At 52.2% G+C, this 26,566-nt stretch overlaps 1 protein-coding gene across 1 annotated transcript in view; it reads right to left on the bottom strand.

Annotated features, from left to right (window-relative positions):
* JAM3 (junctional adhesion molecule 3) overlaps positions 1 to 26,333 on the bottom strand; it is a 31,226-nt gene extending 4,893 nt beyond the window's left edge. Inside the window, exons 1-6 of the mRNA XM_066203660.1 lie at positions 26,267 to 26,333; positions 3,378 to 3,443; positions 2,507 to 2,620; positions 1,528 to 1,680; positions 505 to 707; positions 140 to 239 (exon numbers count right to left, since the gene is read on the bottom strand). Of these exons, the coding sequence (XP_066059757.1) occupies positions 140 to 239; positions 505 to 707; positions 1,528 to 1,680; positions 2,507 to 2,620; positions 3,378 to 3,443; positions 26,267 to 26,318 (688 nt within the window). The 5' untranslated portion in view covers positions 26,319 to 26,333. The remainder of the gene's footprint in view (positions 1 to 139; positions 240 to 504; positions 708 to 1,527; positions 1,681 to 2,506; positions 2,621 to 3,377; positions 3,444 to 26,266) is intronic.
* Positions 26,334 to 26,566: the final 233 nt, after the last annotated feature.

Here is a 26,566-nt window from a genome sequence, read left to right as displayed (position 1 = left end):
TCCTTATGTTTGGGGCTATGAGAAAGCAGGGAAGACTTAATGCTATAGGATGTCCCCCCTCATTCCTGATGGTGATGGCAATTTATTTATGGTGATACATCAACCAGAACTGATGAAAACTGTACAGAGAGCCACTCACAGACTTCCATCTCCTGCTCCTCACACTTGGCAAAGCCAGCATCGTTTGTTGCTATGCAGGAGTAACGACCTGTGTCCCCTTTGTGCACTGCATGGAAAACCTGGGGAGGGAAAAGGGACAAAGGGAAGGGATGTGACATGAGAAACAAGGCTCTGTGAGGGTGTAAAAATGTGCATAAAAATGCATCTCTGCCAAGATCTTCTTCCATCAATCTTCCCTCTCCCAGCTCGCCCAGACCCTGGCACACCTCACCTTCTTCAAATCACTGCTGCCTTGTGAAAGCCATGCTTTTCTGAATTTACAAGCGACCTTAAAGACAACCTGTCCAGCCAAACAAGGCCTGATCAGATCTGTCAGGGCATTACCAGAGTGCCTGTGGCGGGGTTCAGGCTGTAGGAGGAGTTGTGGGATTTGAGGCTGGATTTGCTGTCGGGTGACAGAGGTTCGCTGTTGCGGTACCAGCTGTAGGTGGACTTGGGGAAACCTTCGTTCTCGTGGCAGTGGAGAGAGGCTGACTTGCCAACAGGGACAGCTTTAGGCACGGAGCATCTGGGAGTCATGGGTTTCACTGTGGGAAGACGCAAACCAGGTGAGTGGCACTGTCGTTGTAGGACATGAAAGAAAGATGAGAGGCTCCAAATATTTCAGAAGGCAAAGTGCAGACTTGTTATTTTCTGAGCTTGAGAAGAGCTAGCTCTTCTCAAGGGAAACTTTTCAACAGTTTTTCCCAAAAAAACCCTGTGTAAACAATATTCCTTTCCCATGACAACAGGTGTTGTTTCCTATTTCTGTTCCTTAGCTAATGGGAGAGGTGTCAGCCCTACGGACCAACAACGGGACTTTTAGTGCAGCGTGTTATAAAAGGGCTGAATGAATTGTAAATGAATCTTCTGATTTCTACTTCCTCCTGACTGGAGTCAAACATCTTTATTTTGTGTCCAATTGTGACAGCAAAGAGCACAGAAAAAAATGGCTTTATTGTCTAATTCTTACTACCTTTTATAAGGTGTTCCCATACAGACTTAACACAGTTGGTGAATAGGAACGACACCTCTCTAATGCCTTTGGTTAAACCAGAGAAACAGCAAAACACCACCTGGAGAAAGATTGTTTGGAGAAAGGAGATTGTTTTGAGAAGAAGCTTTCTTGAGAAATTTTTCCTTGGGAAAAAGTCAGCAGCTGCCAGCAGGCTGAAATCTCTCAGACCCAGAAATATCAGGCCCACAGTGGCACCACATCACTTCTGAACCCTGTGCTTTCTTAGGCAAAACCATCCAAACTTTCCATCACTCCCAGCTGGTTTTAAACCTCCCAGAGTGGCACTGTTTGGACTCTGGAGATGCCCACAGCCCCTCCTGTTCCCGTTGCAGGGGTTGTGGGGTTGGTACCTTGCACTGTCAGCTGGATGTTTATCTCGTCGATGGTTTTGGTGTCGGAGGGCGCGGCCACCTCGCAGCGGTACGTGGCCGTGTCCATCCTCGTGGTGTTCTTAATCACCAGGGACGTCCTGCTCAGAATCTCTGCCCGGGTCACAAAGTCCCCTGACGTGCAGGAAAGAGAGAGGAAAAAAGCAGGGGAGTCAAGACTAATGACTCAAGACTAGAAACCAGACTTGCTCTGGGTGTATAAATTAAGTGGCTGATCTCAGACTCTCTTCCAGAGTCAAAGGAACTCCATGCTTGAAAGCCCCGAAGGAAACCAAAGCTGCCAACCATGTAAGAGGATGAACTGGAAAGCATCACTCCAAACCTCAAAAACTGTGGCAAAATCGAACTTCCAAGACAGCCTCAGGCCTTGTCTCCTTTGGAAGATTCATTTGGATGTGTCTCATTCCCATCTGAAGTGCTGGAGTATTTCCAGATGGAGTCAAACCCTACTGGCACTGGAGTTCTCCTATCAAGCCAGAGGCTGCCTCTAATGCATCTCCCAGGATGCTGCAAATCCCTGTGCTGCCTCAGCAGAGAGCCCTGGCACCTGGACACACAGATCCTGCTGAGGTGCAGGTGGAGCCCTCAGATGTTCTATGGAAAGACAGGAGGGGTCAGTGCCTGAGAGCTCAGACACCCAGTGACCACGCTGGGACCCACAGAAGGGAAGCTGCATCATCCCTTTCTGACCCAAAAAAATCTCCTAGGCAGGATCTCACTCCAGCTCCTCCTGTGACCTGTCAATAATGAGGCCGGGAGGAAAAAAACATCCTGCTCCCTTCTCCATCCTGCACTTCAACCGCTGAGCTCTGTTCCAGAAGAAAGCAGCCAAACAGCCCGAGCTCCTGCCTTTAACAGGCTTGTTTGTTCCCCATTGTACTGTTCCTGAAATCTGTTTGGAAAGCTGTTCTGGAAATCTGAGAACAAAGAACCCTCGTACCCTGCATTTTGTTGTCAAAAAACACGTAAGAGGTTTCTCCATCTCGGATTTTCTTCCACTCGATTCTGGGATCTGGCGTCACCGTGGATTTAATGATGCAGGAGAGCTCAACACCTAGCAGGAGAAATGGAGGCAATCCAGATTAATAGGAAGCAGCTGTGTTTCTGCTCTGCTTTGAGCACTCTCACTCGGTGTTTTATTAGGAGATGCTGCCCACAAAGCAGAGCCTTCTCTTTCATCTGCCTCACAAACAGAAACGCTGCTGGGTTCCAGGAGCTATTGGAAAATGGATTTTGGCCAGCAAAAATAACAGTCCAGCAGATATCAGCTAGGGAGAGAAATGAACACCCTGTTCTCTGCAGGCTGGGGCTCATGGCAAACAAAACCTTTAGTCAGGGTGAGCCCACAGCCCTGTCCTGCTGAGCACAGCCACACGATGAGTCAGGGATGCAGCATCTCCCTGCGACAGTGACTCCTGGGGACAAACCCAGCAAACCTGTCCCCTCTGCAGCTGGCACTGGCAGCCCTGCAGGACCAGGCACCCCAGCAGGGCTGAGAGGAGCCTTCCCAGTGTCCCAGGGCACGTCTCTGGGAGGGCCAAGGGAAAATATAAATTTCTCTCTCTGCGTATTAATCGCAAGGCAACTGCTTTTCCTTCTTTTGGGACCCAGTTCAAAAAAGCACTTAGGCAGAGACTTTGCAATGCCCGTGGCTTTCAGAGGACCTCAATAAACCATTTAAAACGGGGAGATACAGACATATTCTTTGGCACTTCTCTGAATCCCAGGCCCTCGTCGTCCTAAGGAACCAGTGAGCAACAAGCCAAATTTTCCTCCATTGTTTGGCCTGATGCAGCACAGGCAGCACTCACTTTGGAATTCCTGCACCACGGGCTTGGTGTTGCTGGATGTCAGCTCCACAGCCAAGAGTCTGCAGCCTGGAAAAACAAACAGAAGGTAATAAGAAATAGCACAGCTCATAAGTCACCCGGCGAGGAACAGGCTGCCTGCTGAGAAATCATCCTGGCCAGCTCCGAGGACTGACTTCCCCTGACAAAACCTCTTCCTGGAGCACAGCTCCAGCAGGACTGAGTTTATTTAGGAGTTGTGGTGTAAATACAGGAAAATATAATTGTTAGAAGTGGCAATTAAAGAGGAGGGTTAACATAATGGCACAAAGGCAGTGCCAGCACGAGCCATTTCCTTCTGCTTATTTAGATGGGAAAGGAACTGTGCTAATGCGGGAGTGAAAGTTTTATTTTGAAAATGAACTTGATGGTCAGGAAAAGACAGGAAACAGACCAAGCTCCAGAGATCCAATCAGTTCCTGGGAGGTGGAATGGGCCAGGCCTGGCCTCCAACAAATGCTGATTATATTGGCAAAGCACTGCAAGCGTGGTAATGTAAAACGTGAGGCAGTAAATCACAAGAGGACTGTGATTCGGAGAAAACAGGAGTTCAGCTCTTTGGGTAGAGCCCCAGCCAGACCCACAGCGGGGAGAAAGCTCAGCCATGCAAGGCTCTGAGGCTCCTTACAACACAAACTTGCTTGTTCCCTTCCTGCTCTGAGCACCAGAGTGTTCCAAATTAATCCAGTCATCTTCCCTCTTTAGTCTGAAAGATCTGCCTTCCCTGTCCTTTCTGCTCTGCACTCCACCAGAGCGGGTATCAACAGCACCCACACTCTGCTGGGTGCCCGATGCACCAACAGCTCTCCAGAGGGAGAGGGAAACCAGCAGGGAGTTCTCTGGAAGAGGAAGGTGAAGCAGACAGAGGATATTCTGGAACTGGGTGTTCTGGTTCTCCTTCTCTCGGGCAAACCAGGCTGCCCCAAAGCCCTGACAGGAGGAGGTTCCATGCCACAATCAGAGCCAAAATAATCACTGCAGGGGCCTGCCATGGCCACACCAGCAGCTCTGCTGTGACAAATCCCATCAGAAGTTTGTGGAAATCTGAGGGTGCCCACTGAGCTGGCTGGGCACTGATCAAACATCAGGTTAAAAAGGATAGAAAACTGCCCCAGGGACACGAGATGTAGCTAAAGGTTAAGAGTAAAAAACATACATGGACAGAAGGCAAAAAAGGCAGCTGAAGGGAGATGTGGAGAAAGAAACGATCTCCAGCATCACGACACAGCTGGAAATTCCTGTGCTGGCTTTCAGCGGGGAAAGCTTCTGAGCAGAGATTGACAGTGCAGGGACAACATCCCTCTGGTGGAGTGGCAAGGCAGCAGCCTGAGAAACACCCAAGAGCTGCAGAGTCACTCCCACTGAAAGCTCGAGGCCCTTCAACACCTAAAATCCTTCCAGCAATGTCGAAATGCTCCCTGCGGGTTCCTACCCCTCGTTGTTTGATAAATGCTGACACTTCCCTGGGAGCCTCAGTGCTGGTACCCCAAAGACCACCAGGGAGAGCTGGAGTTTGGCAAGGTTTAGAAAGCCGCCTTTGTGTCCAAAATCATTGTTTCTCACACAAACGCCACCAGCTGATGCTAAACTAATAGCTGGCCCAGCCAAAACTGCTCCTAGCAGGACTTTTCCACCGTTCCCCCTTCTGCACTGGAGAGGGTCACGCAGCATTTGGGAGAAATCCAGTCTTGAACTGAGCTGTCAGAGCTCTGGACCTTGGCTCCCTCCAGCCAGGAGCTGCTCTAAGCAGTAATTTCTGCAAGTCTGTTTTGAAGCAGAGTCCATTTCAATAAGAGTTGCTGCTTCCAGACCTCCCCCCAGAAAGCAGGGAATTGTGCTAGACCATGACAATGCTTTCCCTTCCCTCTGGGAATCATGGAATGCTTTGGGTTGGAAGGGACCTTAAAGATCCTCCAGTCCCACCCCTGCCATGGGCAGGGACACTTTCCACTATCCCAGGTTGCTCCAACCTGGCCTTGGGCACTTCCAGGGATCCAGGGGCAGCCACAGCTTCTCTGGGCACCCTGTGCCAGGGTCTCCCCACCCTCCCAGGGAGGAATTTGTCCCAATATCCAACCTATTCCTGTTCTCTGTCAGCTGGAATCCATCCCCCCTTGTCCTGTCACTTGTCCCCTTTTTCCTCTTGCAAAAAGTCCCTTGATCCTCCTCCAGGTCTGTCTGGGGCTCTGATCCTCGGGAGCATGAACACATTCCACTGATCCCAGCAAACCCCCCAGAGCATGGGAAACTGCTAATCCCCACAAGACAAGGCACAATTTTGGGAAAATCCTTTTGATGTCTTCGGACATGTTTTCAACGACAGTGAAATGGTATTTGAGTGCCTCTGCTGTGAGACTGCTGCTTCTGGAAACAAGAATTTAATGGAGAGCTCAGGCCCGAGCACTCAGCTGATCAGAGGGGATGCTGCCTGGCCTCCTGCTCTGGACCAGTTTTAGTTTTGTTATGGATTCTTGCTTGCACAATATCTTTTTCTGGAAAAGTGCTGCCCCATCAAATAGACATGGCAACAGTCCTACATCTGCTGTGGTCAAAGTATCTGTTCAGCTGAACGTGGGGACAGCAAAACCACAGAGTTGTGTGGCTCTGCGGAAGTTACAGCTGTGGAAATATTCACTCCAGGACAGCGGGACTCTGTCAGACTCCAGCCCCATCTGATTTCTCAGAAACTGCTCACAGCAGGCTTTTTCTCACCCACTAAACACAAGAGATTCAGGTCTATCCCTCAGGCACAAAGCAGGATGACAACAAATTTTAGACAGAAGCTGAGTCCTTGGAGACTGTGCGAGAGGTTCTGACATTATTACGTGTATTGACCGTGGGCAGAGATCAATGTGGCTGTTTAAATCACTGCTAAGGCAGATTTATTCCTCTCTCTGTGGCAGAATACTGCAAGTAGCATGTCCTAAATTAAAAGAAGGTGACAGCAAAGCAAAACAAAAAGCTGAACTGACCATACAGACTGTACAGGAAGAGAGGAATGCCTTTCTAGAACCTTGCTCTGCCAGCAAGGGTTGTCTCTTTGTTTTGTTTTCTGTTAAATCACCATTAGTGTTTAAACCACCTTCTAAAAGGTGTTCCTTCAGGCTCCTTCCAGCCCAGCACGAATAAGCAGCCAAGGGTTTGTGCTATGTAAATCTCACTTCAAAGGCCCCAGCAGCCAGGGTTTGGAGAACAGCTGGAATTGCATTCCCTCTCCAGAGCAGCATGTGTGCCACAGCACAGGCACCCACCACAGCCGTATGTTCCACACCCCTGAATTCCCACCAGATCCGTATGTGCTGCATCTCCCAGCTCCTACCGGTACCTACCAGGTCTCCATAGGCTGCAAAATCCCAAATCCTACCAGATCTGTATGTTCTAACCCCCTGAATACCTACCAGCTCTGTATGTGCTGCAGACTCAGCCAGACATATGGCTGAATCCCAAATGTCATCAGTTCTCCAAAATAGAATCCAGGACAAGGCACTGAAGTCTATAGCATATTCTTACGGCACTTTTCTCTTTTTTTTTAAGCTAAAAAGATCCAGCCCATGCTTGTTACTGTGACTCATGGTATCTGAATCATTTTAAAATGCTATACTGAAGAAAAAAACCCAAAACAGCTTTATAGGCGACTCTGTGCGTTAAACCTCCTTTCTACTGTTCAAAGCCAAGCTTGACCTTCCATCTCCTTCCATCTCCATGTCTGTCTGAAAGCCCTAGGCAGAAATTTGAAGAGGAGGTGAGGTAATGTGTCGGAGGGAAAGTGACAGGATGACCAGGAGAGAGTTTGGGAGAAGTTGCTGGCAGCATCCTGCGCTGCAGCCTCGCTCGATGCCGCGCTCGCCGTTATCTGATACAGTAATTTTAGTTAATGCACTGTCAGGCACAGGCAGTACAAAACCACGCAGCTGTATTTAAACACCTGCCCACCAAAGCAACAAAAATATGCCTTGCTCGAGGTGTCCATCATCACTAAGCCCTGGCTCGATTTGCAATTCAAAGCGCGCCTAAGCCATGTGGGAACGCTGCGATAAACCACATGCCTTGTTAAGCATCTCTGCTGGCTGGGTGGTTTACTCGGTGCAGCAGGAGTGAGTGATACGTTGTGGGGTGTTAAAACATGTCAGCTGAACCCTCTGCGTGTCAGCACCCTCAGGGCTGCCCGTCTGGAGGTGGCCCTGGAGCATCCATCCATCCATCCATCCATCCATCCATCCATCCATCCATCCATCCATCCTCGGTGCTGGGAGAGGAGGTGACAAGGACAGCACAGCCCAGGCACAGAGCAGCCCAGGGGAGCTGGGAAGGGCAGCCAGGCTGACCCCAGGGCTGGCCCTGCCTCTCGAGGAGGGTGTGTGCAGCAGGGAGGAAGCTGAGTTTGAAATGTGTGGGAAACCTCCAGAGGAAGAGCGGAGGAAGCCACGCAGAGCTGGACTGGGTGAGACAAGGAGAGGGGAGGCTGCGTTCCTGCCCCCAGCTTATTTTGAGGAAATCACCATAAGCCCTTTCAGGAACATCTGACCATCTGCCTGGAAATATCCATCCTTTTGTCTCCCAGTGCTGCAGGCTCTTTATCCCCCCTCTTCTCTATTCCCAGCGCGTCTCGTTGCAATTCCACAATCAGATTTGTGCCAGGTGGTGCAGGACAGACAACACGGGAACGAGGGACCAGAGTGTCTCAGGCACTGCTTGGTGAAGTTTTTTGGGCTTTCTTTGTCCAAAGAAAAGTCTCTGTGTGGAACTTCAGGAACAGCAAATGTGACAGTTAAAGGCTGGATTTATAAAGGGTGAATAAATGTTTTGTGGCGCTCATTCTTAACTTCCACTCCTTTCCTGCAGCCCAAGGAGCTGGTGCTGCATTTGCTCTGGCAAGTGTCAGGCTGGAAGCCCCTTGGAGCTGACAGGAGGGAGCAGGCAGGTGGATGGGCTGTGTCTGCCCAGTGACCCCGGCCTTCCATGCCTTTTTTTGTTCCATTTTTCCATGGCACCTCCCTGAGCTCAGCCTTGACTCCGGGGTGGGCTGCCCTGCTGGGGAACAATGGAGATGTGCAGCGAGAGATTAGTGAACAAAAGCTTAGGAGTGTCTCCGTTCAAATTAAGTAACAGATGGACCTGGTCTGTGTGGGAGCTGATAACGGTTATAAAAAGGCCATCACCAGACTGTGGCCAGCCCACCCTGGAAAAAACCCACTCAGTCGTAAATCCTCTCTGCTGTTATAGCTGCTTGTGCGAGCAAGGCTTTATTTTTACCAGCTATCATAAACCAGCATGACTTATTTTAAGATGAGCATGGCTTGTGCTGCTCAGCTAAAAGGGTGCCAGCTCTCTGATAGACACCTCCCAACAGAGCCGTGCCCTGGGCAGGGAACACGAGGCAGAATTCACCAGGGGAAGGCAAATGCAGCCTCACAGAGGCGTGTTTGGCCTCCACATGGCTCTGGGCTTTGCTCTCCTCCTCTCTTAGGGAGCTCACTCCTGGCACTCTTGTGAAATGCTGATCGTGAGGGGGTCTCTGGTGGCCCCGGAGGATGAAGCTGTGTGGAACACCACCGGGTATTTGCATCCATCCGAAGGTGTAAGCACTTGGGATTTTGCCCTTAATTCACTCTCCTCCTGCTCACCAGGACAGAAGGTGAGGAGATGCCTGACTTCAAACAGGGTACGTGCAGTTCTGGAACGAAATTTTAACCTGTTTAAATCTCCTGATTTAAATCTCCTGACTTAAACTGGGACCTTAAAGACTTGACTGCATTTGCTGCAGAGAGGGCTCATTAGCACCCAGGCCACACACACAGGCTTTTTTCTTCCTTTTCTTTTTCTTTTTTAGTTTTTTCTTTCCTCCTCCTTCTTTTCTTCTTTGTTTTCCTTTCTTCTTTTTTATTTTTTTTTTCTTTTTCCTTTTGGACAGGAGGATTTACTGTTCTGCCTCCTAACCAGACAGCAAAGCACACCCACCCTGAGGAGTGGAACAGGTTGCTCTCAAGGAGATATGGAACCCTCTTAGGACAAAAGCCTCTTTGCAAAGCAGCACCTTCTGCAGCCAAAGGTTCCTCCTGTCTCCCAGGCAGGCAGGGCAGCGTAGGTGTCGCCTGGGAAGACCACACAGAGCTTTCTGATGGTTTCCCCAAGCCTGGTTTCATCACGTTGGGGTGCAGCTGCAGACAGACTGTCTCAAATCACCATCTGACCAGGACATCTGCAGCTCTGAGTTTCACAACCTCTGCTTGCTGTGGCATTGCAGCGTGGGTAGAGATGAGATGTTAAGGTCCTGCAGACTGGCACCTTCACAGAAACGTCCCCATTTTATTAAAATGGGGTTTCCTCTGCCCCAGCAGAGGCGGCTGGAGGGATCAGCCCCACAGAGGGACCCCCACGCTGCTGCCATCAAGGAGAAAATGGACATTTATACTACATTTAATACCCTGCAGATGTAGCTGTACAAGCCTTGCCCAACATCTTAATCTGGGCCTGATCTGAGCCCAGCTCTTCTGTTTTCCCAAGATCATCCCCTGGGTTCTGGCTCTCCTGGAGAGGACTGACTGTGCGAGCGAGTCGGGGAGGAAGCAATATTTGTGTGGATGACTAATACCCAATACTTAAAAGAGATTAGGATGGAAGCAGCAAGGGCTCGAGAGTTTCCAGCACGTCAGATTGCATCTCTCCCTGAAATATACTTCAGGCCAACTTCAGCTCACAGAGAAGACGGAAAGAGCTGGAATTTGCCCCTCAAAATCAGGGATGAAGGGTAGTGGAGGGGGAACAGAAAGGAAGCAAGAACAGGAAAGCTGTTATTTACCATTCCCTGCATTCCTGAATTGCTTCTTCCTTCCCAACAAACCCGAGGCCGAACTGAAAAGTCTTGTTTCCCTTGTGTGAGCAACAGGGAATAGGGCATGGAGCTTCTGCCAGGGGATTAGGCCTGCCCAGACCACTTCCTTGCCTTGCAGCTGGCCTCTGGGGTCAAGCCCCTCACACAGATGCTTTGGGCTTGCAGTGTGAGGTTGAGTCTCCAGGAGGGAAAAACAGCGCCAGGTGGCCTTGCTGTGTGGTTCTGAGGCAGGAGAGCTTCTCCTTACAGCTGCACCAAGGTCTTGGCAAAAAAAAAAAAAAAAAAAAAAAAAAAAAAAAAGGAGAAATCTGGATCACTTGGCCAGGAATGCATCAAACCAGCCAGGACGCGCTCAGCGCTGGTGTTGCCATTTTCATTAACAAATGGGCAGCCTAATTACACCTTCACACTGGGCTGGCTCGCAGCCAGTGCCAGGGAAAGCAGTGCAAAAAATGGGAGACGAGGGGATCCCAGGAGGGCAGCTCATCCCCACCTCTGCTTTAGGGCATGGAAAGCCCAGGGATGCAGCTGGCAGGGCCCCTGGAGCCCTGAGGAAGCCGAGGGTCTCCCGTGCAGTGTTTCCCCCTCATCATTTCCATCTGCCCAAGTGCTGTAACACTTCTCAGCTCAGCCTCAGTCCCGCCACGTTCAGCGTCCCCTGGAACTCAGCAAGGATGTACAGTTCCAGTTCACTGGAGGAAAAAAATGAGGAATGGAAATCACAGGAAGAGCAGAGGCACACGCTATCGCAGGCAGCAGTGGGTATGGCACTCTGTGACCTGTTTACCAGATGAGAATGCCTTGCAGCAGCAAATCCCAGGAACAAAGATGGGGAGCACTGGAGAGCAGTGGGAACTTTCACACAGGGCAGATTTGAAGCCAACCCTTCTTGCCTATTCCCACTTGCCTCCCATTGTTTCCTCAGCCAGCCCTAGGAACTGCCATGCAGGCACATCCTACGTTATTTCTCACTTCAGCAAGTCCCCTTCCTCCCCAAAGTGGCAGATGCTGGTACCAAATTAGTGCAAAGTGGGAGGCAACCAGCAGATAACTATCACAAGAGCCAGGGGCAATGGTGTTCCTGCTGTCCTCTCCCTTCCTCCCAGCAGGACTCTCCTGGCAGCAGGCAGATGCTGAGGGATGAAATCCAGGACAGAGTGGGGCCAGCGAGACGTGACAGGGATCTACGGCCAGTGTCAGGGAGAGGGAATGAACTGCAGCGGGAAAAGGGGCAAGTGCCTTTATTTTTGGCTCAAGTGGGAATTTGACTCAAGGATTGCTGAGACTCTCAGAAGCCGCGGTGACGTTTTCCAGGCCGAGCGCCAGCCGAGGCACAGACTTGATCTCAGCAGGTATTTGACTTCCCTGGGAGCCGGGAGGCTCGGTACCTGCCTGACCCTGCCTTTTGATGAGGACACACATCTCAGGAGCTGCCTGCAATGCAAAGACAGGAAATAAGCGGATATGCTATCAGCACCAGGCTTTGCAGTGCTCCTTAGTGTCTGGCTGTGTCCCAACCATCAATACAGAGACTTGCAGGGGTTTAGCCTATAATCCTCTATTCCTCTGTCTGTGACTCTAATCTCCTGATCCTCCCTTCTCCTCCAGCCTAGAGCTTGACCAGCAGAACAGGGATCCGAGGTTCTGCTTATTGAAGACCAACCATGTCATCTTCCTGTGGAAAATGGGAGTTGGGAAGAGAGCAGCAGTCATCAGAGCCAAGAGCCGGGAGTAGGCTGGAGAAGGGAACAGGAGAGGGCGTGAGCAAGCTCACAGAGAAATCATTTATGACAAGACTGAAAGCATCTCTCATTTTAAGAACATTTCCTCCAATTTTACGGGGTAATTTTTGCCTCTTTTTTTTCCCCCCTCCGCGTGCGTATAATTCCAGCCCCGGGTACAAACCACAATTGTCTCGCTAACGCACCGCGCGAAAACACGGCCAGATGAAGGCTGCGGGAGCCTGGCTGCAGGCACCCGGGGAGCATCCCCAGCTGCCTGTGAGCAGAGCGAGAGCTCACAGAGATCCCACTGCCGTCATTCCAGGCGGGAGAGCCGGGGCCGCCCTCCGCCAGGCAGCTTTGAAGCTTTGCAGAACAAAGGACGCAGCCCCACGACGGGGGGAAAAGGCGCTCGGCGAGCCGTGTGCAGGCCCAGAGATGTGATTTTTGGGGCAGCCCCGCATCACAGGAGCAGATCTGAAAAGACTTCCCTCGTTAACATCAGCCCCGGCAAGCGCAGGCTGCCAACCTGCGCGGGGAGAAGCGCCGCAGGGTTCAGGGGAGATTATTTCCTTAGCAAGCGCACCGGGGAATTAAAGGGAGCCCAAGTGAAGTCACAGACAGATAAAGATGAAAAGCGTGACACACAGAGCTATTAGGAAGATGCCAGCATAAATGAGCAGGGGGAGAGGGAAGGGAGTAATGCTGTGTCAGAGCAAAGAGGACAAAACCCATCCTGGCTCATCCCAGCCTGGATTCCTGACCAGGGCAAGTCTGTTTAATAGAGCAGAAACGAGCCTTGGCACGGAGGGGTTAAAAGATTACTTGTCCTGGGGGAGTTGAATTAGCCACATATCTGGGAACCAACTTCTCCCAGACCCTGACTTGTTTTTCTCCTTAAACATCATCGGCTGCTATTTTTAGCAGGGAATTTTCTCAGCCGAATGCTCCCAGTTGAGCGCTGGTCAGAGGCCCTTTTCCCAGGGCCAGCAGCACGTGCTGGTCCCTGCATCAGCTCAGCTCTGTGCCACTGTCCTGCCATCTCTGGGCTTGGTGTGTCACACTGCCAGCTCTCTCCTGAGGCATGGGGACAGCCCCCACCCCATTTAACATTTTAAACGCCCTCAAAAAGCCAGGGGAAGCTACAAAGTCAGAAACAGCTAAAAGGGGTAGTCTGGGCTTGGTAACTTGCCTGGAGGCTTTAGCAGCATGAATGGCAAAAAAGGTGGGAAGGAGATCGAGAGAAATGATTAGGCTGACATTAATAACAGGATCTGCTTCTCAGGACTCAAATCTATTTGGATTCGTTCCAGTTCCTCCAAGGGAAACCATGGAAGCCTTTATTGTTCATAAAAGTCGCGACTAAATTCAGACTTTATAAAGCTTAAGGAAATACCTCTCCGAGGACAACCCTGCTGGAAACAAATGAGGTAACTCCCTTCCTCTTCTCCGCTTTTCTTGGGGCCTTCATTCTTGCTTGGCCAAAACCCCAAGCCGTCCATCAGCCCATCAGAGCCTGGCTCCTGGCTGCTCGGCCTCCAGCACTGCTATCTGTCTGCCTGGCTGCAATTAGCACTGTGTCACTGATGTCTGGGCTGGTTCTCAGGGAGGCAAAACGCTTGGAACTCCTTTTATCTCCAGCTTGATTTAATACCTGCCTGCCAGAGGCCAGCACGGAAATCAAAAGGCCAGATCAGGGCACAAGGACGGACAAATTGAGTAAAGCAGGAGCAAACCCCTGGCTTGTCTGTGCGAATGTGCAGCTCGGGCTGGAGGACCCGGGAAGACTGAGCCCTGTGGGTGCTGGGGATGAAGCACAGCAGAGCCACAGTCAGGAAGGTCCCTGTAACAATGGCCCCTTCTCGGTCAGTGTGTCTGCTCCCTGTGTGTCTTGGAGTCATGGCAGCGAGGCAAACAGATTGGGAACATATTTGCACTCCCCACAGCAGCACAGAAGCCAGCCCCGACACAGAGGAGCAAGCTGGGCTCTTGGCTGCTCCCTGCCTCGGTGCCAAGTTTCCAGCTCTGCTCCAAACCTGTGGCCCAGCCCCGCTCTGGCAGGGGGAGAGGACAGGCAGGGAAATGCCCAGCCCACAGAACCCGGCAGCTGCCTGCAGGACAGGGGAGCCAGGCTGAGCTCACCTGCGCTCCTCTGAGGCTCCCCAGGTGACACCAAACCTGGCACAGCGTGGCTTTGCCCTCCTCATGCCCACGCTGAAACAACTGGGGCGCAGGGCAGCAGGAGCCCAGACAGCACACAGATGCTGCACAAGGCCCGGTCCCTGTGGCAAGAGCTGCCTGCAAAAAGCTTCCCCCAGCCCTCCCAGGAGCCCTGGATGTCTCTCCTGACCTTCGTGTACTCATTCCAGCACATGGCACTTAACCTTTGAGGCTCCTTTGAAAATCCCAGCGCCAGCGTTTCACGGATGAGTGTGCTTCCCCTCACATCTGCCCCCTGTATCAGATGCTGCCAGCGCCTCTCTCTCTCCTGGCTCTGCTCCCAGCTGAAGGACAGACAATAGGCATTTGAACCCGGTCTCCACTTCCCCTCCCAAACAGCCCGGGGAGATGGCATATCAGAGACAGCGCTGAGAGCAGCGCTTGCCAGCCAGCGACAAGTCTCTCCAGAGCCCGGCCTGCCTCCCCCTGCCCTCCCACAGCCACGGCCCCACCACTGCAGAGGTCACTGGGCGCCCAGGACAGCTCTGCTGGGCGAGTCCTGCCACCCTCCAGCTAGCCAGAGCGAGGGAGTCTTCTCTCAGCACTCTGCTGCTGCCAAAATCGACTGGATCGTCCTGGATTGCCAACCCGCCGGCCACAGCAGCGGTCAATGACCTCTCCTGGACCTCTCTGCTGTGCCAGCTCACTGGAAACACACTGCCAACCCCCTGGACCTCTCCTGCTCACTCTTAGGAGCATCTTTATTACCACCTGTAATTAAGTGATCCGGGTTCCACCTGCAAGAGGTTCAACCAGGGTCTGGCGAGAGCTGTCCCGGATTCTCCCGAAGAAGCATTTTCCATCTTTCTAGAAATAGCTCAGCTTCTGGAGCCACTCAGCCTGTTTGGCACCACTCCTGCTGCTTCAGAGATAACAACAGAGAGTGAGAAAAACCTGTCTAGACATCATTTACCTTCCATGGACTCCCATTGCCACATCAAAGCACCTCTTCAAACAAAACTGCAAAGTGGCCAGGTAATGCTCCCCAGCCCTCCTGTGCCTGCTCCAGCCAGAGGCAAGGACTCATCCCATCATGCTCCAGAGTTTATCTTTAATCCAGGCCCTTCTGACAACAGGAAGAGAGGGAGGATGAAAAATCTCATTACAGGCACATCAACAGAAGTCACCTGGCTTCCCACTAGACAGGTGGGGGGCTGCTTCCCTTCTGCTCAGAGCCCAGACTCAAGCTGAGATCTCACCTGTCTCCTCTGGCCAGACTGCAACCCCCCAGCTCCTCTCCAAATCTGCCACACACTTGTCACACTTGTCCCTTCTGCTCAGCTGCTGGAGCCCTTGCCTTCCCAGAGCCACGTGTGTGAATGCTGGGCAAGCTTTGCTGCAAGCTGGGGACCACAGAATATCCTCCTGTGACACCCAAGGACAGGGAGGTCAGCACCCAGCTTGTCCACCAAGTCACTGTCACAGCACACGGGAGCTCAGGCAGATGCTCAGGATACCCTGAAACCAAGGAGAGAATTTCAGGTTTCTCGAGCACAAGTCAGCTGAAGTCCCTGCTGTGGGGAAGCACCTGGCACTGGCATCGAGCACTGACCCCATGCAGCCACCACGAGAGCAACATCTATCTCATTATTTTAATCAGGGTCCTTTGAAATACCTTCTGTGTGAGCGACAGCTAAGAAAATCCCGTCTGGCTTTATTCTGTCTCAGGCAGAAACAGCCTTTATTTAGCAAACTGCTGCTAACAGCTCTGTCTCATTAGTCAGTGTTTAGGGAACCAGGCTGCAATTGTTCTGAAGTCTGGCATTGCAGAAAGAGCCTTGATAATGAGGTCTACAGGAGACGATTCCTCCTGACAGCCCCACAATGACCTAGAAATCCTACTTAATTCCCTGTCAGGGAAAAGTGCTGAGTAACAGCGAGGTGCAGAGAGGCGCTGGGGGCTGATCCGACAGGGAGCCGCAGCCTCTGCTCGCCCTTGGGGCTGGGATGCAAGCCCAGGGTGGCAGAGCCAGCCCTGCCCAGCTGCAGCAGCTCCCCCGAGGGAGCCTGAGGGGCAGAGACGTGGGGCTTGCTGTGGGAAGGTTTGCAGCCTCGTCTGTGAGAGACTTGGCACCACGCAGAGAGCTGGGAGCAGGAGTCCCTGCTAACACAGCAGGAGGAGGCATTTGGAAAATCAACAGCAGCACCTGGATCTGGGCTTCTCAGGGCATGAAACGCTGCATGGCGAGGCAAGGATCGTGCTCGCCTGCAAACTGCGCCAAAACCTTGCCAAGGAACTCCCTGGCTCGACCAGCTCCACTTTCACCTCTGTTCCTACACCTGGCATGGCCAGGAGCTCACCAGCTCCCAGCAGAGCCTGTGGAATGTCCTGCTGGGAGCAGCCTCTGGATCTGCACAGGTGCAGGAGATGGGATGCACAGTGTGTGTGCCCTGAGGTGCTGGGCAGCAGCTCACACGTTCTGCCCCAGCTATTTTCCCCCATTCCCTCGGAGGAGCAGGCAGCAGGCTGGGGCAGGCTCGGCCCACAGACACCCCACTTCCAAGTGGTTTGTTTTCCACAAGCAGCACGTGGACGTGGCCAGAAACCTCCGGGCTGGGTGGCCCAGGGCCAGCTGGGCCAGAAGGTGAGGCAGGGGGGATGCAGCAGGAACGTGGGCTGGATACAGCTGACCTTGAAGGCCACCCCCAGCGCAGACCCTCACAGGCATGTGCCTGCCACCTGTTTCAGCCAGCAGACGAGGGGCTGAGGCAGGAATTCTGGAGCTGAATGCAGAGTCTGTTCAGGAGGGGTCTGGGGACTCCCACCCACGTGAGGCTGAGGGTGCAGCGTGGCAGCCCCTGGCACAGGAATGCATCTCAGCCCATCACGTGCGAGCCTGCGCCGCTGTTTAAAGCACAGCTCGAATGTGCAAAGGACTGCTGCTGAAAAAAGAAAAAAAAAGAAGAAGAAGAAATGTGCAAATGAAATCACCAGCCGAAACAGTGTCTAGAGACAACCCCAGCCAAGTCCCTCGAATGTCAGCAGCAGAAGGAGGGCTCAGGAATGGAGAACCCGGCTCAGTCTGTGCCGGCTCTGCTGGCACACACAGAGGATCTGCCTCGGAGACATGAGGAGAAGACATATGCTGAGAAGGGAAGGCCCAGCTTTATTTTACCAGCCTCTGTTCCCACCCAAGATGGGCTTTAAAGACTGCCTTGCAAAGTAGGAATTAACTCCAAAGGTGCCTCTGCATCTTCCTTGCTGTCATGCCCTCATCAGTTGTCTCCAGCCTGCTCCGAGCCAGAAGATGAAAGGATCCTAACACCACTTATCTTCCCACTTAAGAACATGCTTAAAAGCTTGCTCTTAAAGAACAGGACACTCAAGCCTGGGGAAGCAGCTGTAAATTCTGCAAATGGGCTTCCTTGCTTCTCTTTGAAGGAGCTACTGCTTCTCAATGAGAGGCACAGACACCCAGAGGAAACTCGGGGAGGGAGGAAAGAGGGAAGCTTTTATAGCCAAGAGAGTCTTTGCCTCATGTCCAGGATGTGGAGCTGAGTGACAGATGTGAGACTTACGGCATGAGGATGAGCCAGGAATTGAAAAGCTCTGGGGAAATATGGAAGCAGCCAGAATTATGCCATATTTGTCACTCCAAAACCACTCTCTCCTCGGGACTGAGCCGTGTCATGGCCAGCAAAGGTTAGGGATGCCCTTGCATGCTGCAGGCAGAGCTGCTGCATCCAACCCTGCTCCAGGACTAAGCCTCGAGGCCAGGACCTCTCCCACACAGCCCCGTGTCTGAATTTGACCCGCAGCTCCCCTCTTTGTAGAGCTGCTTGTAACCACGGTGAACCTGGGTCCAGCTTGCTTTTGTCATTTAATAGCTGAGTCAAACTGTCAAAACAGCCAAACAGGATCTGCTCCAAATGTTTGCAGAAAGAGGAGGATCAAGGAGGCTGCAGCAGAACGCCAGGAGCCTGCCCAGGCAGGGAGAACAATCCCTATTGTGGACCAGCAGCGGGATGCTGGTGGGCGATGATCACGCCCTGGGACGTGGGGAAAGAGCCTCCAAATCCTCCTGTGCTCAGGAATAAACTGGAATCTGGAGTCCCCTCTGCCCCCTGGCAAAGCCCCAGCCCTGCAGGATGATCAGCCCTGATGGCAGCTCAGCTGTTGGCTTGCAGGACCCGAGGAGCAGTTGGCAATGGGAGAGGGGGGTACCGGGGTGCCTCGGGAGCTGCTGCCAGCCCCAGCACGGACTTCAAAGGGCTCATCTCGCCCTGCTTTGTGGGAGAGGACAGCTGTGTGTCGGCCAGGCCCACCAGAGCACTTCTGATAGCAGCGGAGAGGGGTTGGTACCTGGTGTAAGCTCCCCTCCAGCACACGCAGCCAGCTCCAGCAGGCAGAGCTCGGCGCTGCCCTGAGATTTATGGGATGCTGAAAACCGGCCAAAATGAAGGGAAAACACCAGCTCCAGAAGGATGTTTACCAACTCAAACAGCCAGTTCTGCTTGAAGGAGAGCCCACGAGGCTCAGTAGGCGATTACAAGGCACTCTGCCAGTTCAAAGGCAACTCCATCAGCTCCGAAGGAGATAAGGCATCTCCTCCCTGGGAAATCAGAGCAGCCCCATCCACACGCACTACATGCAACCTCAGCAGAGCAGCTAAAAGCAAGGAGGGAGGGCAACCAGCCCCTCCTGTGCTGTAAGACCAACAGGGAGATCCGTGGTGGGCGAAGCCAACCTGTTCCATGGCTCATGTCTCCAGCCCCAACAGCAAAGCGTGGAGCAATCACACTAACGGGGGGTGCATTGCTCCTCCCACGTTGCTGGTACCTAAACACCTCAACAAGCCCTTCTCCCACAGCCTGGGAAAGCCAGGGCTAGAGCAGAGGTCCTGAGCACAGAGCAGGAACTTCCCTTTCCAAGATGCCCAGGACCTCCCTAGCACAGGATGTTTTCCAGCCTCTAAAAATAACCAGCTCCAAACAACGTGGCGGGCAAAAAGAAATATTTATCCTCAAGCTTTTTGCTGGAGATCAATACGGAAGAAAAAGATTAAAGCAAAGACTTCAGTGTGTATTAAAAATAGCTGTTGGTAAGTTCCCGTTGAGGGGATAAAAGCTGTTTGACAGGAGCAGCAAGAGCTGCAGGACTTTGCAACACCTTCCCTGCCGTGTGAGCTGCCGGAAATCATTCAGGAGAGTGTCAGCAGCCAGAGCCTGGGGAGGAAGTCCATTAGCAGGCAGCAATCTCCTTAATGGACCCTGGGGTACCCGGGAAAAGCTGCTGTGGACACAGGGGCTCTCTCCAGCGCCACGATTCACACAGCCAGTTATCATCCCACACTCCCAGGAACGCTCCTCATCTTTATGGCAGCACCATGAATTAATCTTTTGGGGAGCTTCCAGTGAGCCAGGACACAAATTGGGACAGTGAGCTTCTGCTTCTTCTTCCTCTTTTTCTTTTTCTTCTTTTTTTTTTTTTCTTTTTTTCCCATCTCCCAGCAAACAGCAGTGCACAGAAGCTGTTCTGTAACACAGCTAACAGCAGCAACATCCATCAAACCTCTGTTTCCCAAGGATAACGTCCTGGCAAAACAAAAAATGCTGTCTCCACGGGTGATGCTGGGGCTGAAAGATCTTGTCCATTCAGACACAGAAAAATCATTAAGTTCTCTGCAGTGCAGCCACCTCCACTCGAGGTCTGAGAGAACACACAGCCATCCCTGGAGGGATGAAAAGTGGCAGGAACCTTTTCCACTGGGAATAAAAAGCAGGACTGCTGTGCAGCGCTCTGTTTCTCTGTTAAAAGGCAAGCCTGGCTCTCAAAAGAGCTCTCCTCCATGACCTTGCTTGCCAGCCTTATTCCGTGTTGCTAACGAAACACAGCTCCTGACTTCCTTTGGATATGTGGGATTTTCATGGGCTCCTTCAGCAACCACTGAAGGAACTCATGCTTGTACATCTCGAGACATACTGGGCAAGAGTTTCAAAAATGGCACCTTGAATTAGATGTCTCAAGGGGAGAGAGCAGTGTGACTTCCCTGCTTTCAACAGACATGAAATTTTAGAAGTTATTTTACTCCCACCCTTCAAAACACAGCCTAAAAGTGTCCTGGTTTACGCCCTCGCTGTCAAATACTGGCCACTTATGTAAGAAATTGCCCAAAAGTTTATTAAGGCAGGGATTTTCAGAGGAGGTCATGGGCATTAGAAACCCAGCCTAGTAATAGGAACAAATCCCCTTAGATTTCAGTGGATTTCTCCAGCTCAGCAGAAAATCTTACCTAGGCCACCGAAATATATTTTTAATGGCGTGATTAAAAAATCTTGAAATACTGCTGGACGTTGTCCACTGCTGCCTTCTAGCCACATGCCTAAGATATTGTAAGTCCCTGGCATGCTGCAGTTTTAAAGCTCAGCGTCTTCAAATGAGCCAGCTGTGCCCAAACGAATTAAGAGGGCTCTTAAAAAACCCACTGATCTCACATTTGTGTTGTAATAATCAGGTGCATTGAAGGGAGCAGTGCTCTGGCTTTAACTCTGAAATCCCTAGGATTTATGACTTAAAAAAAAAAAAATAAAAGAAAACCCTTAAGCATTATCTGAACACAATTTAATTTCATCTACTTCATCTATTGGTGCTCTGAAAAAACCTTCATTTCCCCTTGTAACTGAGTCTTAGGCCCTGTGCTCCAGCCCATGAGAGGCACCACAGAGCCCAGTACCTGGGATTACTTACACTGACAAGCAATTCTTACATGACAGAACAATCCCCATTAATTTTTCGAGCTTATCTCAAGTACCTGTGGGCTGTCAGGTTACGACACGTATGTGGCTCAGCTTCCCTTTGATTAGCCAATGCCAGCCCAGAGTTGACTGGACTCTCATCTGACAGCTCTCAGCATTTCACAGGTGAGTTCATGGGAACCTGACCCAACCACGCTCTCAGGAGCTGGAGAAATTTCTCAAATATTTGTTGTTTGGGGTTTTTTTTTGTGTGTGTGTTTTTATTTTGTTTTGACGTTTTGGTTTGGTTTTTTGTTTGGTTTTTTTTTTGTTTGGTTGGCTGGTTTTTTGTTTGGGTTTTTTGTTTTGTTTTGTTTTGTTTTTCTTTTCGACTCCTGTTTATAAATTTTGCTCCTGCCTCTGCTGCTCTTTTCTCCACCCGTTTTCTGGTTTGGAACACGCACCTAAAGCACTTTCCTCCAATCCCCAACACACCTTTGACAGGACACTGAGGAACTCCCTCACCAAACCTCACTTTTTGCATATTGGGGGTTTTTTTCTAAGACATTTGAAGGATGTTGCTCTGAAGAACAGGACTCCAGCTCCGTTTGCAGCTGTCTTGGTGCTGCCCTCCCTGTGCTGGACAGCTGAAGTCCTGCCCAGGAGTCACACAAAGCTTCCTCAGAGGGGCAGTGAGGCCATCAAAGTGACAGCAGCACCTCAGCTGGCTGTCCCTGAGCAGGAAACATCTTTAAAATATTTAAAATACACCTCCCTCAAGGTTTATCCCCCGAGGAAGCTGCCTGACCTCAGAAATGAGAAGCAGGAGTTTATCAGGAGTTGATTATTCCTCAGACCAGCGTTCTGGTGAAGCCCAAGGGACTCCATGAACTCCTCGCTGTCCCGTTCCCCACTGATTTATTCTGGTAAGTTCCCACAAGAAAAGAACAGAAACTCTCCAAACAACACCTCTCCCCTCAGGTCATTCCTGTTGGTGCTCTGAAGGGTCACGAGCAAACAAAGACCCGAGCTTTCCAGCCAAAAAAGAGTCCAGTTTTTACATTATTTATTCTTCTGCAAGTGAAACCTCTGACTTCCAGCAGGGAGCTGGAACGCTGTGACCCAGCAGGTATTTCCTCTGCCCCAAGCACGGCTCTTGCCAGAACTGCACCCAAAGAGCAATCCAGGCCCTTGGGGGGAAATTTCAGGCCAAGTTCAGAACATTCATTAGCGCAATTAAAGCCATTAGCTGGTTCTGAGGCCACGTCCTGACTCAGCGAGGGACTGGGGTTTGCTGCACACGCCCTGAGCTCCTCTCCACCACACAGAAGTGATGTTTAGCGTTCAGCTGGGGTTTGATCCCGACTCACAAAAACACGATACTCCCTGGGGGCGCTGAGGGAAGGCAACCAGCCCTTATCAATCGGGAGAAGACGCTGCAGCTCAAATTCCCGTCGATGGAGAAGCCAGATTGAGAATGTAATTATCCTAATTAATTTTATATCTGGAACTCATCTCTTTTTACACAAACAGCAGTTTCCAAGCAGGCCACCGGCTTTTTTTTTTTTTTTCTTTTGCACAGAGCAGTGGATTTTATCTTGCTGAGGGCCATGTTGGCAACACAAGCTCTTGTTGCGCAGAGAAGGACTCTTGAGGACTCAGGATCCCGTGGAAATCTTTGCCTTTGCTAACTCCCTCCCACCACTCCAGCCTGGCTCCGTAAAGGAGTTCACGAACCTTCTCCGGATCATCGGGGCTTGATGCAATCAACTGTGAAGCATTAGCTCTAAATATACAACTGGGAGGCCAGTTCTGCTTCAACACACAAACACTCATGGCAGAGGATGAGCAAGCAGCCAGCCCAATTTGCGAGAGGAACTTAACCAATAATCCCAGCAAGCTGCAAGGAAAGCAGGAGCGAGTGGAGGCTGCTCATTGCTTTGCCCTTTGGAGATGGCTAAAGTTAGGGGCAGACTGGCAAGAGGCCACCCACAGCTTTTGTCCTTGTTGGAGGAGCTAAATGCAGCAGCTCATTCCGCTTTATTTACTTGTTTAGGTGATTTTTTGGCAACTCCAAGCGTGTCCCTGGTGCAAATCCTCCGTGTGCGGACAGATAATTGAAAAACAACTGCAGCAGGCCAAGAGACCCAGAATTCAACTTCTGCAGGGAAAATAAACACTGAAAGAACCCTGAGCTCACAAAGCAGAGCAACATCTCAGCCCACAGGACTAAAGCAAACACATTTCACTCTTTGAATCTCCTCGTGTTTCAGCAACCAAGAAATTCTCGGAAAGAAGGAATGTGCTGGTGTCACGTTCTTTGTCAACAGCTGTAAAGGAGATGTGCACCCAACCACTCTTTGATGGTGATGCCAGACCCTGCTTACCCAAAAAGGAACACCAAGCCCTTCCTAGGAATTTTTTGGAAGATGTTATTAAGCCTCTGATTTTGGCAGGGCTCTCAAAGCTGTTTGTCCCGGTTTTTTACTGCCTGTTGAAAAGAAAGTGATACTGCAAATACTTCCCATCAGAAAATACCAACAAGCAACTTATCATCACTGCAAGAGAGCTAACAACATTTCCACCGAGTGGTTTTTGGCACTGACAGCTGACTCAGAACAGTTGTTGGTGGCTGGGACAGATGGACTTCATATATTAAAAAAAAAAAAAAAGAAGGAAATGAGAACTTCTACTCCATAGATTTTAAAAAGCCTTTTGCAAAATCCAACCTATTACCAAGCCCTCAGAATTAAACCAAAAGGAGATTTGAATATAATGAGCTTTAAAACTGAGATGTGCCTTGGACTTGCCTGTATCTCCCCATTAAGGACTACATGGAATCACCACGTTCTGTTTTCAACAGGAAATACTTGAGAGTTTTGGGAGGGTCTCCACAGCTCTGCCCTCAGCCCAGCACATGAAATCCTCTAAAATCCAAATATTTGCTTCCACGGGGAAGCTGGCAAGGAGAGACCTGGAGGCAGAACTGATGTCAGTCGTAAGCCCCACTCTCCATCAGCGCCGCCGAGAGCTTCCGCTGCCTTAATTATGGCCATGGCATTTCCCTGATGTGCAGAATCTTTAGAGGCTTTCAGTGCCTAGAGCTGGGAATGCTCTGAACGCTCCATGCTTCACTGGCTCCCATTCCATGGCAATGTTTTAAAGCCACGACCAAGAACAGGGGCTGCTCTGGCAGCAGGAGGAGGCAAGCCCAGCTCGCAGCACTTGGGAGTCAAAGCAGCACCTCAGAGCCCAGAGCAGGTCAGACCTGGGATCTCAGCATCTTCTGAGCTTTGTCTCCATCTTTTCATGCCTTTTTTTTTTTTTTCTCCCCCAGTAATCGGTTGGCACAAACACATCCTTCCAGTCACACTCCCATCCCACTATCCAGCACCAGCCCTGCAGGCTCCAGTACATGTCTAATTTTATGTACTGCTGACAGCATAACCCTGTTTTAGTGGGGTGCCCCCAGTACCTCAAGTCAGGCGTGGTGGAAGTAACCTTTTTATTCTCAACCTCACTCTGCCCAATCTTTTGGGATTATGACCCCAAGTTTAACAATTACTGGAAATCAACACAGGATGAAGCACTTGGACTTTGAATTGAATGGAAAGCAAAGCCTGGTACCACTGGGCTCACTCACCAGGTAAATATTCCCAGGCAGAGGTGTGAAACCAGTGGGGTTTGGCTGCTTTTAGCAACTACTGTCTGCCTGAAGAAGCGCAGAAATATCTGGAGTTTGTTTCCATCCTTCCTGTCTTTTAGGCCAGATTCAACAGGACACTTGGGCTCTGCTCACAGGAAGGAAAAGGGGCACCTTTCCACCCTGCAGCCCCACTGCGAGGGAAAGTCGTGTCAAGTCTGTGGTTTTTGTCACTCAAAGGGAGCAGCTGAACCCAGAGTCAGCACCGGGCAGACTGTGTGATGCTCTGGGATCAGGCACTCCTGGTTTCTCCCGCTGAAGTTGTTTCTGCTCCAAACCACAGCAAAGCAAGTGAACACCAGAGCGTGGAGCGCGTGACAACCCTCTGCTTGCTGGGGATGAGTGTCAGAGTCATCTTCGCACCCCTCCGCTGACTGATCGGGTAAACAGTGTCCAAATCTCACTTTATCTGAGACCCAGAGCGACTCTGCGAGTTCTCTGGAGTCGCTGGAGGATTGTTTTTTGTCCTTAGATAAACTGTTTGAAATATTTCCTTTCACTTCAGCCTTGAGCTGACCCAAAACAGTGACTGGTGAGTGTGTACACGCACAACCCCGTGTATTTTGGTACTCAGCTGTGGGCTGGTTGTCAGCCTAACCCCACTCCACCCCATCCTCTCCTCCTGCCATCTGGGCAGAGGGGGGGACGACAACGCGAGCCCACCGGCTGCTGTCCCCCTCCTCATCCCCCCGGCTATTAATAGCCAGACAACAAATGAGCCCAAATTCATTCCTGAGCGGAATTGGCAAATGTTTTTGCAATTAAAACTGCAAACATTCATGCGGGGCCGCCCGAACAATAGGCGCCTGTGCCTGGTCTTGAATAGGCACTAGTGTCCGCCCTGCCTGCCTGCCGAGCCTGCACATTCCTGGCACCCTCAGCCCTGGACCCGCTCCTTGCTGAGCTGGGTTTTGGGATGTTTCCCCCCGTCCTGTGAGCGCGTGTGTGTCCCACAGTCCCCGCAGCATCCGGCGGCTCCTGCTGCCGGCCGGCCCGGGATCCGTGCGCTGTCCCGTCCCCATCCCGGCCGTCCCACGCCGTCCCCGCATCCCCCCGCGCTCGGGCCAGCGCATCCCTCCCCTCCCTTCCCCGGGGCGAGGGTCACGGCAGCGCATCCCTGCCGGGCAGGGGCAGGGGCAGGGGCAGGGGCAGGGGCAGGGGCAGGGGCAGGGGCAGGGGCAGGGGCAGGGGCAGGGGCAGCGCATCCCTGCCCTTCCCCGGGATCGCGACCGGGGCAGCGCATCTCCCCCTCTTCCTGGGATGGCAACCGGGGCAGCGCATCCCTCCTCCTTCTCACCCTCCGAGATCGGGACGGGGGCAGCGCATCCCTCCTCCCTCCCTGCCCCAGGATCCCGACCGGCCAGCGCATCTCTCGCTTTCCCTGGGATGGCAACCGGGGCGGCGCATCCCTCCTCCTTCTCTCTCTCCGGGATCGGGACAGGGACACCGCATCCCTCCTCCCTCCCTGACTCCGGGATCGGGACGGGAACAGCGCATCCCTCCTCCCTCCCTGACTCCGGGATCGGGACGGGAACAGCGCATCCCTCCTCCCTCCCTGACTCCGGGATCGGGACGGGAACAGCGCATCCCTCCTCCCTCCCTGACTCCGGGACCGGGACGGGAGCAGCGCAGCCCGGTGCCCGGGCGGCGGGCCCCCGGCGGGCGGTGCGGGGCGGTGCGGGCGCTGCCGGCCGGTACTCACCGAGCAGGGGCAGGAGCAGGAGCCGGAGCAGCTCCGGCCGCCGCAGCGCCATGATGGGGTGTGCGGAGCCGAGCCGAGCCTGCGCACTGCCCGGGCGGCGCCGGCCCGGGGGCGGGGGTGCCGCCGAGCCCGGTCCCGGCTCCGCGGGGGCACCGGCCGGGGGGCGGGCCCGGCACGGCACCGAGGGGAGGGGGCACCAACCGCACCCCCGGGCAGGGCGCGCCCCGGGCCCGCCGGCAGCGAGAGGGGATGGCCCCGGCGCTGGGATCCCCGTGAATGGGAAGGGGGGATGATCCCGGC

Source organism: Chamaea fasciata, unplaced genomic scaffold (assembly GCF_029207755.1).
Source record: "Chamaea fasciata isolate MVZ Bird 193981 ecotype frontalis unplaced genomic scaffold, bChaFas1.0.hap1 SCAF_24, whole genome shotgun sequence".
In the NCBI taxonomy this organism is placed as follows: Eukaryota; Metazoa; Chordata; class Aves; order Passeriformes; family Sylviidae; genus Chamaea; species Chamaea fasciata.
This window is presented reverse-complemented; position numbering and strand designations above follow the sequence as displayed.